General features: G+C 39.4%; 1 protein-coding gene across 1 annotated transcript; it reads right to left on the bottom strand.

The window, feature by feature from the left end:
* Positions 1-891: 891 nt before the first annotated feature.
* Positions 892-6227, bottom strand: LOC128016514 (uncharacterized). Its single transcript, XM_052601064.1, has 5 exons — positions 6135-6227; positions 5801-6026; positions 4971-5145; positions 1482-1560; positions 892-1156 (listed from the first exon to the last, which is right to left on the bottom strand). The coding sequence occupies exons 1-5, from the start codon at positions 6225-6227 to the stop codon at positions 1088-1090; spliced, it is 642 nt and encodes a 213-aa protein (XP_052457024.1). The 3' UTR covers positions 892-1087.
* Between the last annotated feature and the right edge of the window lie 10281 nt (positions 6228-16508).

Raw genomic sequence — 16508 nt, 5'->3', positions numbered from 1 at the left:
AAAATACTCTTGCTGGTGCCTATGTGCCAATTCTTTTCAAACCTCCCGTTTTTGCATTGATCACAAGTAGAGTTTTGTGCTCAAGCAAGTGGAATCAGGAAAAAAAAAATGCATGTTTAACTTTCATGCATGAACTTAGGAATTTCTTCCTGGTCCTCTTAAATATCAGGAAGCTTATTAAAATAGGCTGTGGCACCACACTTGAAGTACCTTACTTCTTGAACCGGACTTCCCAGGGATAACATAAGAGAATTAAAGCAAGAGGAAGCAAAATGAAGAGAACAACAGCAACCCACTTTCTCATTTGTGCTTATCAAGGACTAAGACCAGACAAACAAGTCTCTTCCACAAAGGAAAAGTGACAGCCGTCAAACATTTATGCCTTTCTTCCCCCATAATTCTCCTTTCAAGATGAGCTGCCTTCCAATTTATTTCTTACATCTCTTTGATAGTCTTCAGCCCTTTCATGTCAGCAGCCACATCATTTGTTTTTTTAATCAAAAACATCTGGATACCCAGATGTTTCGTGCCCACTGTGATGTTTAACTTCTAGAGAAAATTAAATTGGGCTGTACAGAGCTTGTAGATCCTTTTATATTAAGGTACTCACTGGATATTCAAAAAAAAAAAAAAGTTTCTAAGTGGTGGAATTGTGCACAAATGTTTAAATGATGGAGACTTGCATGAAGGACATGAATAATTTAGAAGTTATTCTCTTTTCACTTGCCACTGCGTGGAGAGCCATGGGGATCTGGTGTTTGATGTAATCTCCATTTCATACATCTGATTGGGGCCAGGGCTTCTGAGACATTCAATAAACAACACACTCGTCCATGTACCAATGGATTTTTACAATTAATGGCAAAATAAATATATTTCATACTGACACACTACAGCAAAATAAATAATAGAAATAAGCTGACAATTTTTTTGGTTGAAAATACAAATGGCCTAAGAATTTTTGCACAGCATGTTATAAACAGAGTAAGTGTGTGTGTGTGTGTGTGTGTGTATTGTCGTGAATACAAACAAGGATGCGTGTAGGTTGAGGCATACTTAGGCATATTCAGCAATTTAAAGGAAGGTATCATTTAGACAGCTGAGTGCTTTCGGTCTTCACTGAAGAATAGCATTTTCTTCTGTCCGGATCAGTTGTCTGAAAAATACACCATAGTAAGGAATAATTAAAATCGTGGTTCATCCAAGTGATTTATATTATTGCAGGTTTACTGATTGATTTCAGGGCTGTACGTATAGATCCAAAAACATATCAAACATAAAATATGCCACAAAAATAATTCAGTTTGTCGACTAAAATGAAAATGTACAAAGTTCAAATTATTGGACTTTTTTTTTTTACCTCTTTATTTAATTTGCCTTTTGAAAGCTGAATTCTATAAAAAAAAGTGTAAAGTGTAGATGTTCCACAGAGTCCGTCTGATCACTATCACGCTGTATTAACAGAAGAGAAGCAGACTTACCATTGTGAGGAGATGGTCAATCTCAGTAGTGTCTCTGTATGGACTCAGAGAATTCCACACAAAAGGATGATATGCTTTCCTGCACAAAGATATTTAGAGATTATGTATGGTGTCAGATGAAGGTGCTAGGAGTGTACACATCACTGCAAGATAAAGATCTAAAGGAATACCACTGACTATATTTGAGAGGAACCTCAGGCAGAACACATATTGGTCTGTGTGTGTGTTCTTATCTGTTTTTGCACATCGTATAAGCTGCCATGTGAAATGCACTACCGCTACTGTGGAGAATTTCCATTTAGTAAAACTCTTGAAGCCAAGCATGGACCTTGTGCATTGTATATTCTCTAAATTCAAGCAAGTGCTTAAAAACTAAATTTAAACAAATTACCGGTTCAGATTTCTGATTTCACTCCATTTTACAAAATGTCCAAACTTTTTTTGTAATTGGCCTTGTATTGTCCAGGATTTAAAATGGCTCAATCATAATAGGTTTATATATATATAGAAATATATATATATATATATATATATATATGTATATATATATATATATATATATATATATATATATATATATATATATATATATATATATGTCACTTAAATCCCCTTTCTTCCCCATTCTGATGCTCGGTTTGAACTTCAGCAAGTCGTCTTCACAACATCTAGATGCCTAAATGCATTGAGTTGCTGCCATGTGATTGGCTGATTATCAATTTGCATTAAAAAGCAATTGGACAATTATATATATATATATATATATATATATATATATATATATATATATATATATATATATATACAGTGGGGCTCGAAAGTTTGGGCACCCTTTGCAGAATCTGTGAAAATGCGAGTAATTTTCAAAAAATAAGAGAGATGATAATAAATGCATGTTATATTTTATTTAGTACTGTCCTGAGTAAAATATTGTACATAAAATATATTAACATTTAGTCCACACGACAAAAACAATTGCTGAAATTATTAAACTAACCCCACTCAAAAGTTTGGGAACCCTTGGTTCTTAATACTGTTTTCTGTCACCTGATGATCCTCGACTGTCTTTCTGTTTTGTGATGGTTGTGCATGAGTCCCTTGTTTGTTCTGAACAGTTAAACTGAGCAGCGTTCTTCAGAAAAATCTTTAAAGTCCTGCAGATTCTTCAGTTTTCCAGCATCTTTGCATATTTGAACCATTTCCAGCAGTGACTTTATGATTTTGAGATGCATCTTTTCAGACTGAGGACATTTGAGGGAATCAAACACAACTATTAAAAAAAGATTCAAACATTCACTGATGCTCCAGAAGGAAACAAGATGCATTAAGAGCTGGGGGGTGAAAACTTTTGAACACGATGAAGATGGCCAAATAAGTCTTATTTTGTTGAAATATATATATATATATTTTTCCATTTAGTTCTGCCTTTCGTAAGCAACAGAAGATACTTGTATGTTTCCCGGTACACAAATTAAGTACAATTTACCTTGATCTTCAAATTCCACAAGTTTTCACCCCCCAGCTCTTAATGTATCTTGTTTCCTTCTGGAGCATCAGTGAATGTTTGAATCTTTTTAAATAGTTGTGTTTGAGTCCCTCAAATGTCCTCAGTCTGAAAAGATGCATCTCAAAATCATAAAGTCACTGCTGGAAATGGTTCAAATATGCAAAGATGCCGGAAAACTGAAGAATCTGCAGGACCTTAAAGATTTTTCTGAAGAATGCTGCTCAGTTTAACTGTTCAGAACAAACAAGGGACAACCATCACAAAACAGAAAAACAGTCGAGGATCATCAGGTGACAGAACACAGTACTAAGAACCAAGGGTTCCCAAACTTTTGAGGGGGTTATTTTAATAATTTCAGCAATTTTTTTTGTCTTGTGGACTAAATGTTAATATCTTTTATGCACAATATCTTACTCAGGACAGTACTAAATAAAAAATAACATGCATTTAGTATGTTCTCTCTTATTTTTTGAAAATTACTTTTCACAGATTCTGCAAGGGGTGCCCAAACTTTCGAGCCCCACTGTATATATATAAGCTCTGATTAAGTAAGATCACAGTATTCACAAGCTTTGATGTTTTTAACTTCGTTGGTTTGAGGCAACTGGTTTCCTCATTTTTGTCTGTAACCATTTGATTTTACAGTGATCCCTTATGAAAAAGAAGTTTATTCAAGTGTGCTATTAGTATACTTCTTTATAACTAAAATAAAAATAGGAAAGTATGCTTTTGTTTTACTTTTTATGTACTTCTCAGAAATTGCCTTTATGATGTACTCCTCAGAAATCTACTTAAAATGACATTTAAGTATACTTGACTTATACTTAAAAAAAAAGTTTAAATATATTTTAACTATAGTAGTCAACATTTGAAGTGGATCAAAACCTTTCATCAAAGTTGTCCTAAAAAATATAAAACCAAAGTGCATTCTTGTCTTAGGGCAACGTTGATTCACTTTTTTGATCCACCTTAAATCTACTGTGTCCTTGTGCTCCTAGAATCCGTGTTTTCATTATCATACGGTAGTGGGCGCTAGTACACATTTTCTGCACAGAATTTCCAAATAAACATAAGTGAAGAAGAAGAAACAACAGATACTAACATATGTAACACGATCATCTGACCTGAAACAGCATTAAAACTGTATGGAATGTTGACTGATGAAGAGTTATCATTCTGAATCCAATTCATAGTCTTTTTTCAGCTTTTTGTTCAAAATGTTATTTCTTTTTTTTTTTTTTTATTAAACTTACCCACATTAAAGTGTTTACAAAAAATAAAATAATAATAATGCATGGAGCTATAATTGTTTTTGTTTACAAGCAGATACTCTGTTTTTTCTTTTGATGTTTTGTATGTTCAGATATTCATGTAACAAAATATATACAAATTAAAACCTAAATAGGGGCACAGTAGTATACTTAAAGTATAATGTAAAAGTTCACTAAATGAAAACTTATGAGTATACTTGCAGTATAAAACTACTAAACTAATAGTTTACTGAGACTATACTTCAAACTGTACAAAGTATTTAAGTAGTAAACTATCAGTATACATATACGTTCACTTTTAGTATAATTGCAGTTCAAACTACAAACATAGAGGTAAACTAGTTGTGTACTCAAAGTTTGCTACTGTTATACTTAAAAGTATACTTTTATATACTGTACTAGAAAGTGGGCCAATTTAGTCCCAAGAAGTCTAGAAACAGTACACTTACAAGTATACTACTAGAACACTACTAGATATTTGTATACTTGCTACATAAAGTATACTTAAAAATATACTTGAACTTATGTATATTTAATAAAATAAACTCAAACTATACTACTTTTAGGTAAGGTATGTGAAAAAATATCTCTGTACCTCTATTTTTTTTTCCTGTCCATGATTTTCAAATGACATTTTTACATTAATAGAGGTTGAAGTCGACTCTAACTCTTGTAAACTAGGTCTGGAGAATCATTTTGACGGTTGTTTACCTCTCAGGGCGCTGATGCAGGTGGACTTCAGAGATCTTCTGCATCTCAGCTTTGATCTGGCCCAACTTGTCTTTTATCAACTGAGCGTGAGTCTTGGATCTGTGTCTCACTGATGGCGTACTGCTAAGTTTCGAACGGTGTTGCTCCTCTCTATGGTTCTCACTGGGACTCACATCTGAGGAAACATGACCTGTTTGGCATCAATAACAGAGTCACATATGGTGGTTTGATTCTAATTACATAATAAATTAGGTTTTATAAATGTGCACGATTGTTGATTTGGTGAACACAGGGTTTAGTATGGAGCAGGCCATTGGGTCAGTGCGTCAGGGGCCTCAGACTATCAAGGGCCTCAAGAGACTCATCCAAAAGAGGCTGGGCCTTTGTTGCAGTGTGACTCTAACACTAGGATCTCTTGACATACATTGCAATCTTATAGGGTTCATGGTTACTACTGTAGTTAACCAGGTTAAGCCTTCCTTTCATACCACTTACAGTTCATAGCAATACTTTCATCTGTCAGATTGGTTCGTTCCTAACTATTCATTAAAAAAAAAATAATAATAATAACATAAAAATTATACAGTTATACAGTCACACAAACACACACACACACACACACACACACACACACACACACACACACACACATATATATATATATATATATATATATATTTTTTTTTTTTTTTTTTTTGGCCAAACAGACATAAAATTCATGTCTAAGCAAACAACGCAACATATATTAGAGTGGTGTGCATAAAGAGCCATCATTGAATATAAGCTTTTGTTTTCAAATCGTTATAGAGGAAAGTAACCGCTCCTCTTACCTAAAGTGGCTGCACCTCCTGTTTCACATTTAGCTGGCAGGGTTGTTTTGTCCTCATTTGCTGGAGTAGATGTTGATAGATCTAATTTAAGCAACAGAAAAGGCAGACGAGAAGGGTTATAAGTCCCAGTTACAATGACAAAAGATGTGGCATTAAGCAAAAAAACGCAGAGTCTTTTAGATTTGTTTCTAAACAGAAGATACTCTGCACTGTAACTGATGACCCTCTAAAAGCAGGACCACATAAAAGACTGCACAGAGATAATGTCTAGCTAAATAAAGCGGTGAAAACAAAGCATTCAAATGGATGAGGCCGTTTTGTTTCATTTCTAAACTCTGTAGTCTGAGTTTGCCCACTTGCCTTTTAAATCTTCCAGCGATGTTGCTCTGCTGTTGCTTTCACTGGAAGATGAGGAAGAGGAAGACATGCTTTCAAAGGAGTCATTTAATAAAGTGTGTATACTAAATAAACACTTTTTGTTTCACTATAGACAGGAGTATTCAGTCTTACTGATGTTGAAGGCTGTGCAGTCATAGCAAACGGTAGTCAAGGTGCAGTCAAACAGTGTTTGCTGCAGGCGGAGTTAAACTGCTCTGAGCCTGCATATCTGAAGCATACCCACACAAACTGAAGCAAACCATGGTTACCACTGTTTTTGTTCATGGTAGCAGCGCATTATTCTCACAATTGTAAATAAATTAAAATGTTATAATTAATGGCTTCTAAAACAGAGGAGAATCAGATACAAGGATGTGGCTAACCTCAAATCACCAGTGTTAGCAAGTGCTGTGGACAGATATTAAGAATTTTTTTTTCTGGTTTATTAATATACAATAGCTTGATTTTAATTACAATATTACTGTGACTGAGGTTACGCCTCAGGTTTGCCTAAACACTTTTCAAATAATAAAGAAAGCAAAATGAAGATCCCTCCATTGCCTCACTTAAATCCTTTTGAGGTTTACTGTGCTGCAACCCCCTGATCATGTCAGACTCTTTAGAAGGGGGACCAGGCAAAGAATTAGGAACTACAGATAGTCTCTAATCAGATAACAGTGTGGGAACAGGTGATGTATAGGGCCTCGACCTATTGTAATGCACAAACTGTCCTTGTCCATAGGCTAACAAACCAGTACGTCAGTCCTGGCTCACCACCAGAGTCAAATATTTGTGCAATCTTAAAAGGTCCCAGCTTAATGCGGCTCTCCACTGGAATATGGAGTCACACCACAGCACCGAATGCATAGGGCTGGTGTCTGAGGCCAGAATTCAAACACTCCTGAAAGCATCTTGTAGATTTGCAAGTGAAGTGGACACGGATGCAGCATGAGATGTAGAAATGTTCTGGTCCAGTATATGCTTGGCTAGTAACAAGTCAGTGGGCATCCTTAGTTCTCATCCATGAACCAGAAAGTAAGGTGAGAACTTGGTGTTAGAATTAGGTGAAGAATTGTATGCAAATGTAGTACCCTAACCGCCTGATTAGGGGAGAAAAAGAGTCAATAAAAGACACAGGACACGGAGCTGCTGCAATATCTTCTGAGTCTCTGTATTGTCTCACATTAATGCAAATATTTCTGCATTCTCATATCAGTGAAAAGTATAACAACATATCTCTTTTAGATAAAAACAATATACAGAAAAAAAATATAGAATTAATCACAGATATAGCTTCTCAACAGATACTGTTTCCACAAGTTAAACAAATAATTTCAATAGAAACTTGAATCTCAATGCATGTTAATAATACGTACTGCATATTACATACAATATTCTCATGTGATACTCAACATTTAGACATATGTGCCGTCTACCATATCTTCAACTCTTTTAAACTTCTTAAATTACCTCAGGAATCATAGCATGTCAGCAAAACTAATTATCTCTTTACACACCATTAGCATGAACATATATTACACTTTCTCTTATGAACCAACAGATTCCTTTCCTTTAAGCATTGCCACCTGTAACTTAACTTGTTAAATTAGTTCTCAAAAACACCAATATGTTATTAATTCACTCTGCTTTCACATTTCTATGACCGCATAGTCTCTGCCATCAGTTTAGCATTCACTAGTTGTACATGTGATACAGACGCGGGAAACTTGAACCGAACTTTTAGACATAGATATATACACAATGAATGCACTTCAAACAATGACACTTGCCATTTTTCACAGCCTTGACTTATATGAAGTGTATTTTCCCTACGATTTACTCATATCATACCTGATTAGGGGAGAAAAAGAGTCAATAAAAGACACAGGACACGGAGCTGCTGCAATATCTTCTGAGTCTCTGTATTGTCTCAGCAGCGCGCCCCTCCCCCAGCAGGTGAAAGTTCCAAGGCAAAAATAATCAAATGATCAATCATCCATACTAGGCAAGGAATACCAATCGCCATCATCCAAAATCATACACTATGCATTAATGACATTCAGTTTATTTATTTTTTTTTGATGACATATTGATGACACTAATTATTATTAGTTTTATCTATTTTTATAACCACCACACTCTCCCCTTCGAAAATACATGTCGTCCCGACATTACTTTGTTTTTACTTTCTTTCTTTAGGTGGTGCTGTGTTGTATGCAACTGTTCTAACTTATGTATGCACTGCCGGTTAACTGTATGTTCAGTTCATCAATAAAGATATGTGTAGGCCACTGCATAGTCTCGTCGCCCTAATACTTTTTCATTTCCTAATCCATTCTTTTTAGTGTGCATATAAGTCTCTGTATGTGTAAAAGTATACTGGCTGATACTGTGGTGCTGGGTAAGTCCACTGAGTCATGTTCTGCATCTCATATTGTGTGGGCTGACACGCCATTGTGTTCGTATGCTCTACACTATAGCATGCAGGGGTACCCAGGTAATCATAAGTGAATGTCTTTGGTGGTCTCCTCTCTCTTTTAGGCAATCTACACTCCAGTTCGTCTTCACTGTTATTTTCCCACAGGACTCGATGTTCATCTGCTGTATCGTCAGCTTTTTCTCCAAGTTGTTCCTCCTCCATCACATCAGCTTCCTGTTGAGGTATCTCCGTGTTTTCCATTTGAACTTCTGTTTCATGCTCCTTCATGACCTCTTGACCAATTTCTTCCCCTTCCTTTTCAGGTTCACTGGGCCAGATAACTGGTAAGTTTCCACTTGCTAACTCACTGTTTCCTTCCACAGGTTGCTGAGATGAGACCGCAGGTAAGTACCACTGGCTACATCCTTCATCGTCTTCCTCTGAACTAGAATCATCCCTTTCTACAGAGGTAGGTTTATCCACTTGTCTCTTTGTCTTTGGTAGTGTGCTGAGCTCCATTTCCACTGGCAGGTAATCACATGGTAGCAAGAGGTTTCGGTGTAGAACCCTTGATCTTCCCTTCCCTCGTTCCGGTTTGACTTCATAAACAGGGCCTTCTTCTCCCACTCGACGGATAACTGTATGTATCTCGTCTTCCCAGTGATTGCGAAGCTTTCCTGTACCTCCTCTGGGTGTGAGATTTCGTACCAGAACACGATCTCCTGGGTGCAGCACTGAGCTCTTTACTTTACCCTCATGGTTCCTTTTGTTCCTTTCTGCGGTCTTCTTGCTGTTCTCTTTGGCAATCTCAAAAGCTTCCTGCATTCCTTGCCTCCATCTCTTTACGTATTCCTTATGGTTGTTAGTCCCTTCTGCTGCCGTTAATCCAAAGAGCAAGTCAACAGGTAGTCTCGGCGATCTCCCAAACAAGAGATAGAACGGTGAAAATCCAGTAACCTCACATCGCGTACTGTTGTAGGCAAAAGTTAGTTTGTTCAATGACTCCTTCCAGTTGGACTTCTGCGTTTCTGTCAAGGTTTTTAACATCTGGAGCAACGTCCGGTTAAAACGTTCAATCTGTCCGTTCCCTTGCGGGTGATATGGAGTTGTTCGCGATCCTGCAATTCCACAATTCTTTTTTAACTGGTAGAGCAACTGATTCTCGAATTCTGCTCCCTGGTCATGATGGATCCTTTGGGGAAATCCGAATTTTAGTGCATAGTCATTGAATATTCGATCAGCGACAGTTTTTGCAGATTTTGATGTGGTGGCGTACACTTGTGCAAACCTTGTGAAGTGATCAATTATCACCAGGATATATTCATACCCTCCTTTACTTCTGTCCAGGTGCAGAAAGTCAATGGAAATGAGTTCAAATGGGTGAGTGGTGACAATATTCATGAGTGGTGCTCTGGTTTCTCTACTTGGTTTCTTTTGTTTCAGACAGTTACAACTCTTGGTCACAAAATGTTCAATTTCACCCTGCATTTTTGGCCAGAAGAATCTGTCTCCAATCAATGACGTTGTCCTCTCCACTCCTTGATGCCCCATTTTACTATGTAACTCCTGAAGGACCCGTTGTTTATATATTTCAGGCAGCACAAGCTGAGATCGGGTAGCTGTCTTCCGGCGGAGTATTCCATCTTCTCCAATGCACAATTTGTCCCATTGACGCAGCAAACTTCTACCCTGTGCACTGAATGTCCTTAATAAGTGTCTGGAGGGTTTTTCGCCAGCCATCTTACATTGTACTACAGGTCCAATGTGGGTGTCACTTCTCTGCGCTTGACGTATATCATCGGTGGAAAAAGACTGGCCAGACTCAGCACACTCCGTTGGGTCATATGGCGAACTCATGGCTGTCCATGACATGGCAAGATCTTGAACTTCTACAGCCTGTATGGTTGCTTCGACGCAATCGGATGAGAGTTCCTCCGTACATTGCTCCATCATTGTTCCAACTTCCAGTGGCATCCTGGATAAGCTGTCTGCATCAATGTTTTCTTTGCCAGGGCGGTATTTTATGGTGAAATGGAAATCCGCGAGCTCCGCAACCCACCTGGACCCAGTCGCATTGAGCTTGGCACTGGTCAATACATAAGTCAGCGGATTGTTGTCGCTGTACACAGTGAAGGTAGGTGCGTAGTACAGATAATCACGGAACTTCTCTGTGATGGACCACTTCAAAGCTAAAAACTCCAATTTCCCCGAGTGAAGATGATAGTTTCTTTCAGCGGCTGTCAATGTACGGGATCCATAAGCAATTACTCGAAGTTTCCCATCTTGCTTTTGGTACAGAACAGCACCAAGTCCCTGGTTTGAGGCATCCGTATGGAGTATAAACGGCTGCGAGAAGTCAGGAAATCCAAGGACCGGAGGTTCCGCCAAGCAGTCTATTAATGTCTCCAATCTCTGCTGATGTTTTTCTGTCCATAAAATGGGCTTCTGGGAAGGCACTCCTTTCTTTTTGTTTTTTGTACACTTGGTGGTGGTTCCATTGTGTCCGTCGTCCTTTGTCTCCACTTCTCCTTTCAGCAAGTCATAGAGCGGCCCAGCGATCTTGGAGAAATCTTTGATGTACTGCCTATAGTAACTTAACAGGCCAAGTACGGCTCTCAACTGTCCCACCGTGCTGGGTCTTTTCTCTCCCAGAGCTCTCACAGCCTCGGTGTCAGCAGGGTCAATTTTACTTCCTTCCGCGGACACTATCCTCCCCAGGTAACGAACTTCCCGCTTGAACACCTCACATTTACTAGGCTTGAGCTTGATCCCATATTGCCTTAAATGCTGCAGGACTCTCCTCACATCATTGACATGGTCTTCAAAGGATTTGCTGAACACTAGCGTGTCATCAAGGTAGGGGACACAGCAATCGTCTCGGAGATCTTTCAGACACTCTTCCATGCAGCGTTGGAAAGCCGCGGGAGCGTTCATCAGACCAAAAGGGATACGAATCCATTCATACAATCCCCATGGCGTAACAAAAGCTGTCATTGGTCTACTCTCTTTGGCCATGAAACCCTGATGGTATGCTTTTCCTTGGTCAAGTAGTGAGAACCAGCTGTTCCCTCCAAGACTGTCCATGATATCTTGAACACGTGGAATGGGCTGTCGGTCGGGGGTTGTTTTTCGATTTAATTCTCTGTAGTCAATACACAATCGCAAGCTACCATCCTTTTTCCGGACGCAGACCACTGGTGAGGAATACGATGAGTTTGATTGTTTAACCCATCCTTGGGCAATGAGATCGTGTAGGTAATCCTTCATCTCTTTGTACAGGGGACGCGGTACTGACTGGTAAGTGCGTGCAACTGGGATCGTGTCTGTTAGTTTGATAGTCAACTGCAGCCCATCTATGCAGCCAATGTCATCATCGGATTTTGAAAAGGAAGCTGCTTCCTCTCTCAGCATCTGTCTTACAATTTGTCTTCTAGACTCACTGAGATGGCTTAAGTCCAGCGGTGGTTCCCATGCGATGTCAGAGTTATGTCTGGTTTCATTTGTTATTTGATTGACCCTCACAGAAGTTAAGTCAGGTCCCTCACAAGTAGCAGTTGGATACACCGCTTGTACAGGTTGCACGGTGCCTATGACCATCTTGCCTGCTAACAGTAGGTCATGATCTGTAGGGTTCTGTACACTGACAATTATGTGGGGAGATGCATGTTGTCGCAGGGTTACAATCGTCTCACAGAACTCCAACCCCTCCACCCACTGTGGGTTAACGTCAGGCTCAAAAATTAACACTGTATTTTCTTTTGGTCGGTGTGACTGTGTGACTGTACTCTGCATTCAATTTGTACTGATGTGTGTTTGGGCACATTAACATTTTTTTTTTTGGTTTTGACTAAATATCCGCATGACATTTCTGCATGAACTTGCTCAATGAAAGCTTGAACTTTTTCTCTTTCCACTGATTCATTGGTGATTGGCTGAGTTAATTCCTTGTTGTTCATCATTTGCTCAATCACGTTGTATCCGATGATAGGATGACGAAGCTCTCTGCCCTTCATTACCAACACAGGTATGACCAGTTCTTTTGTTTTCACTTCATTTGATGCTAACCCAAAAGTCACTTCCACCCACCCTGCATAAGGTATGTCCTGTCCGTTTGCTGCCACAAGGCAGAGTCCTTCAGGCGCATCAATTACCTCTGCAACATTTCTCAGTCTGATATTTGGTAAGTGCTCATTTTTCCACCGTTCATCCACTATACACACTTGAGATCCTGTATCCCATAATACATCAACAAGCTGGTCTTAACACTGTACAAGACACTGCTTCCCTACTAAAGCAGTACACATAGACTCTTTTTCTTTTGGTTTCCCTTTTGACATGGCCGAATTTATAATAACATTGGAGGACTGATTGCATTGCTTCTTATTTTCTGTCCAGTGATTGGATTGACATGCTTTTGAGCGATACAGTGTTTGTTTACCAGTATCACAGTGTCTCCATATGCTTTGACGGGACCCTTCCATCGCACTGGTCACTGCCTGTCCCGCGGTCGTGACCCGTCCTCGTTTAAAGAACCATCCCTGTGTGTCATGGGCATCCGTGCTCGACAGCCAGCTGAGAAATGGTCGCTACCACCACACTTGTAACAGTGACTACAGTAGACATCCAATCCACTTTGTTGACATGCAAAACATTTCCTTACTCGAGTCGCAGGAGGGTGATAGCGTTGTGCTGGGAGCCACTGTGGTCGTGGAACTGTCTCTCTCCTCTGGTCGTAAGGCTGCCAGTAGTATTGAGGTGGGTATTGAGTCGGTGCAGGGTATTGAGTCTGTGGCGGGGATGCGCTATTTAGAGGGGGACACTGAGTGGACATGACCTGAGGTTGCTTGATTGACTCTTTAATTTGAGATACCTCCGCACTGAGGTCTTTCAACAGCGCCATGCCTGAACGCATTTCTCTCAACTCACTCAAGATCTGAAGTTCGTGATTATCTGGATTGTGCTGAGGTGGTGTTTTTCCCTTTTTCTCCATAGGGGTATCGCTGGATTGAACTATGTGTACTTTAGTGGTGCATGGCTGGATGAGTTTCTTTTTACTTTGGCGCTCAGCTTCGTGGGCGCAAGCCAGATTGACTTTATCAAAGAGTAGTTCGTCACTTACATCAGTTTGTGTCAAATAAGGTCGCAGATCACCTCTAACGCTGTCATTCTGTAGGCCCGTCAGGATGGTGTGGAGAAACATGCTCTGGACTAGCTTTGGGTCATACTTCAAACTGGATTCGGCCTCCTGTGATGCAAACAGAATCTTTTGTCTTAAATCAAGACAGCGAACAAGAAAGCTTTGCGGGGTCTCTTTGCTGCTCTGTACCTCTGAGGTGAGTTGTTTATACAGCTCAGTAGCACCCCTCTCTTGGAAATGAGCTCTGAGAATCCGTCTTAATGTGGGCAGTGTAAGATTTGTCTTACCCTCTAGGTAGCTACGAAGCTGCATGCCTGGCGCAATTGCTCGGATTACAGCATCAACAATTTCAAGCTCAGAGAAACCTCTGCTCCGTCCATGTTCAATTTGGTGAGCTAGACTTGAGAAGGAGAGTTTGTCTTTTTGCCCAGGTTCACCTATCTGGCCAGATATTTTAAACTCTCTGCTCCATGTTGACATAACTGGTCGTGTCGATGCTGAGGGCCAATTTAGGTTGGTAGTTTGTGTTTTTGAGCTTTGCTGTGTGTCATAGCTTAGCTGCGTGTTTGTGTGGTGTGGGACACTAACATCCTGCTGTGAGCTTGTAACAGTGTTATGTTTTTGTTCAATACGTTTTTGCAAGGCTAACTGCAATGTATCAATTTCTTTTTGTAGCCTTTCTTGCTCTGTGACCTGCACTACTAAAGTCGCGCTCTGAACCACCTGTGCTGTCTGTTGCTCAGAGATATTTTCACCCCCCAGTTGAAGTTCACAAATTTTGTCTCTAACACACAAAAGTTCTGACATGCCCCCATCTTCCAGTTCTTCTAACCCCTCCCTTTCAAAATGTCTCACAAGTGTAGAAATGACATACGAGCGGCTTGTGTCGATATCATGTTCAATATGCAGAGAAACACACAATTTTACAAGGTTTTCTCTTGATAGTGAATACAATGCTCCTACAACTTGAAGTCTTAAATTCTCTAATTGATCCATGGTTCACTTGGGCTGTGGGTGTGTGCAGTGTGTGATGCAGAAAAGCAGTCTTAGCTGGTCGGAAAATGGCAATGTTCCGGGTATCAACGATCAACCTCAGATAGCACGCACGGTTCTTCCGGACTCAACGTGGACGCCAGACGTTCTCACTCTGTTCTCCTCAGCCGCAAGTCAGAATGAATGACACTGGAGGTAGACCATCATGTATGGACGCCGACCTTCACTGCATTTCATCCCAGCGGTGCCTCCAAAATGTAGTACCCTAACCGCCTGATTAGGGGAGAAAAAGAGTCAATAAAAGACACAGGACACGGAGCTGCTGCAATATCTTCTGAGTCTCTGTATTGTCTCACATTAATGCAAATATTTCTGCATTCTCATATCAGTGAAAAGTATAACAACATATCTCTTTTAGATAAAAACAATATACAGAAAAAAAAATATAGAATTAATCACAGATATAGCTTCTCAACAGATACTGTTTCCACAAGTTAAACAAATAATTTCAATAGAAACTTGAATCTCAATGCATGTTAATAATACGTACTGCATATTACATACAATATTCTCATGTGATACTCAACATTTAGACATATGTGCCGTCTACCATATCTTCAACTCTTTTAAACTTCTTAAATTACCTCAGGAATCATAGCATGTCAGCAAAACTAATTATCTCTTTACACACCATTAGCATGAACATATATTACACTTTCTCTTATGAACCAACAGATTCCTTTCCTTTAAGCATTGCCACCTGTAACTTAACTTGTTAAATTAGTTCTCAAAAACACCAATATGTTATTAATTCACTCTGCTTTCACATTTCTATGACCGCATAGTCTCTGCCATCAGTTTAGCATTCACTAGTTGTACATGTGATACAGACGCGGGAAACTTGAACCGAACTTTTAGACATAGATATATACACAATGAATGCACTTCAAACAATGACACTTGCCATTTTTCACAGCCTTGACTTATATGAAGTGTATTTTCCCTACGATTTACTCATATCATACCTGATTAGGGGAGAAAAAGAGTCAATAAAAGACACAGGACACGGAGCTGCTGCAATATCTTCTGAGTCTCTGTATTGTCTCAGCAGCGCGCCCCTCCCCCAGCAGGTGAAAGTTCCAAGGCAAAAATAATCAAATGATCAATCATCCATACTAGGCAAGGAATACCAATCGCCATCATCCAAAATCATACACTATGCATTAATGACATTCAGTTTATTTATTTTTTTTGATGACATATTGATGACACTAATTATTATTAGTTTTATCTATTTTTATAACCACCACACAAATGCAACCTGTTTGATATAATTGACCCATTCACCCCTACATGACAACAGTATGTTAGCCATCTGATCTGTCAATGTTCTGTTAAAACGTTCCACCATGCCGTCGGACGCTGGGTGGTAGGGAGCGGTGCGCGTTTTCTTTATATTTGGCAAACGACAGAGAGTCGAGAGCACTTCTAATTCAAACTGGCAGCCCTGATCAGAGTGCAAAGATTCAGGAATGCTGTGTCAAAATGTAGTCCTCAAACAAAGCATTGAGCGACAGTCTGTGCAGATTGGTTAGCCAGGGCATGCAGGTTAACAAACTTTGTGAAATAATCCTCAACCACCGGTACATAACGATTTCCTTTGGTTGTTTTTGGCAGTTCCAAAATGTCCATTGTGACTCTCTCAAAGGGTTGCGTTGTCAGGGACCCACCCATAGGTGTTTTATGAGCTGAACAGGCTCACGACGTGTTTGACATGCTGT

The sequence above is a fragment of the Carassius gibelio genome, chromosome A7 (genome assembly GCF_023724105.1).
Source record: "Carassius gibelio isolate Cgi1373 ecotype wild population from Czech Republic chromosome A7, carGib1.2-hapl.c, whole genome shotgun sequence".
Classification (NCBI taxonomy): Eukaryota; Metazoa; Chordata; class Actinopteri; order Cypriniformes; family Cyprinidae; genus Carassius; species Carassius gibelio.
Note: the sequence above shows the minus strand (reverse complement) of the source record. Positions and strands in the feature narration are given on the sequence as shown.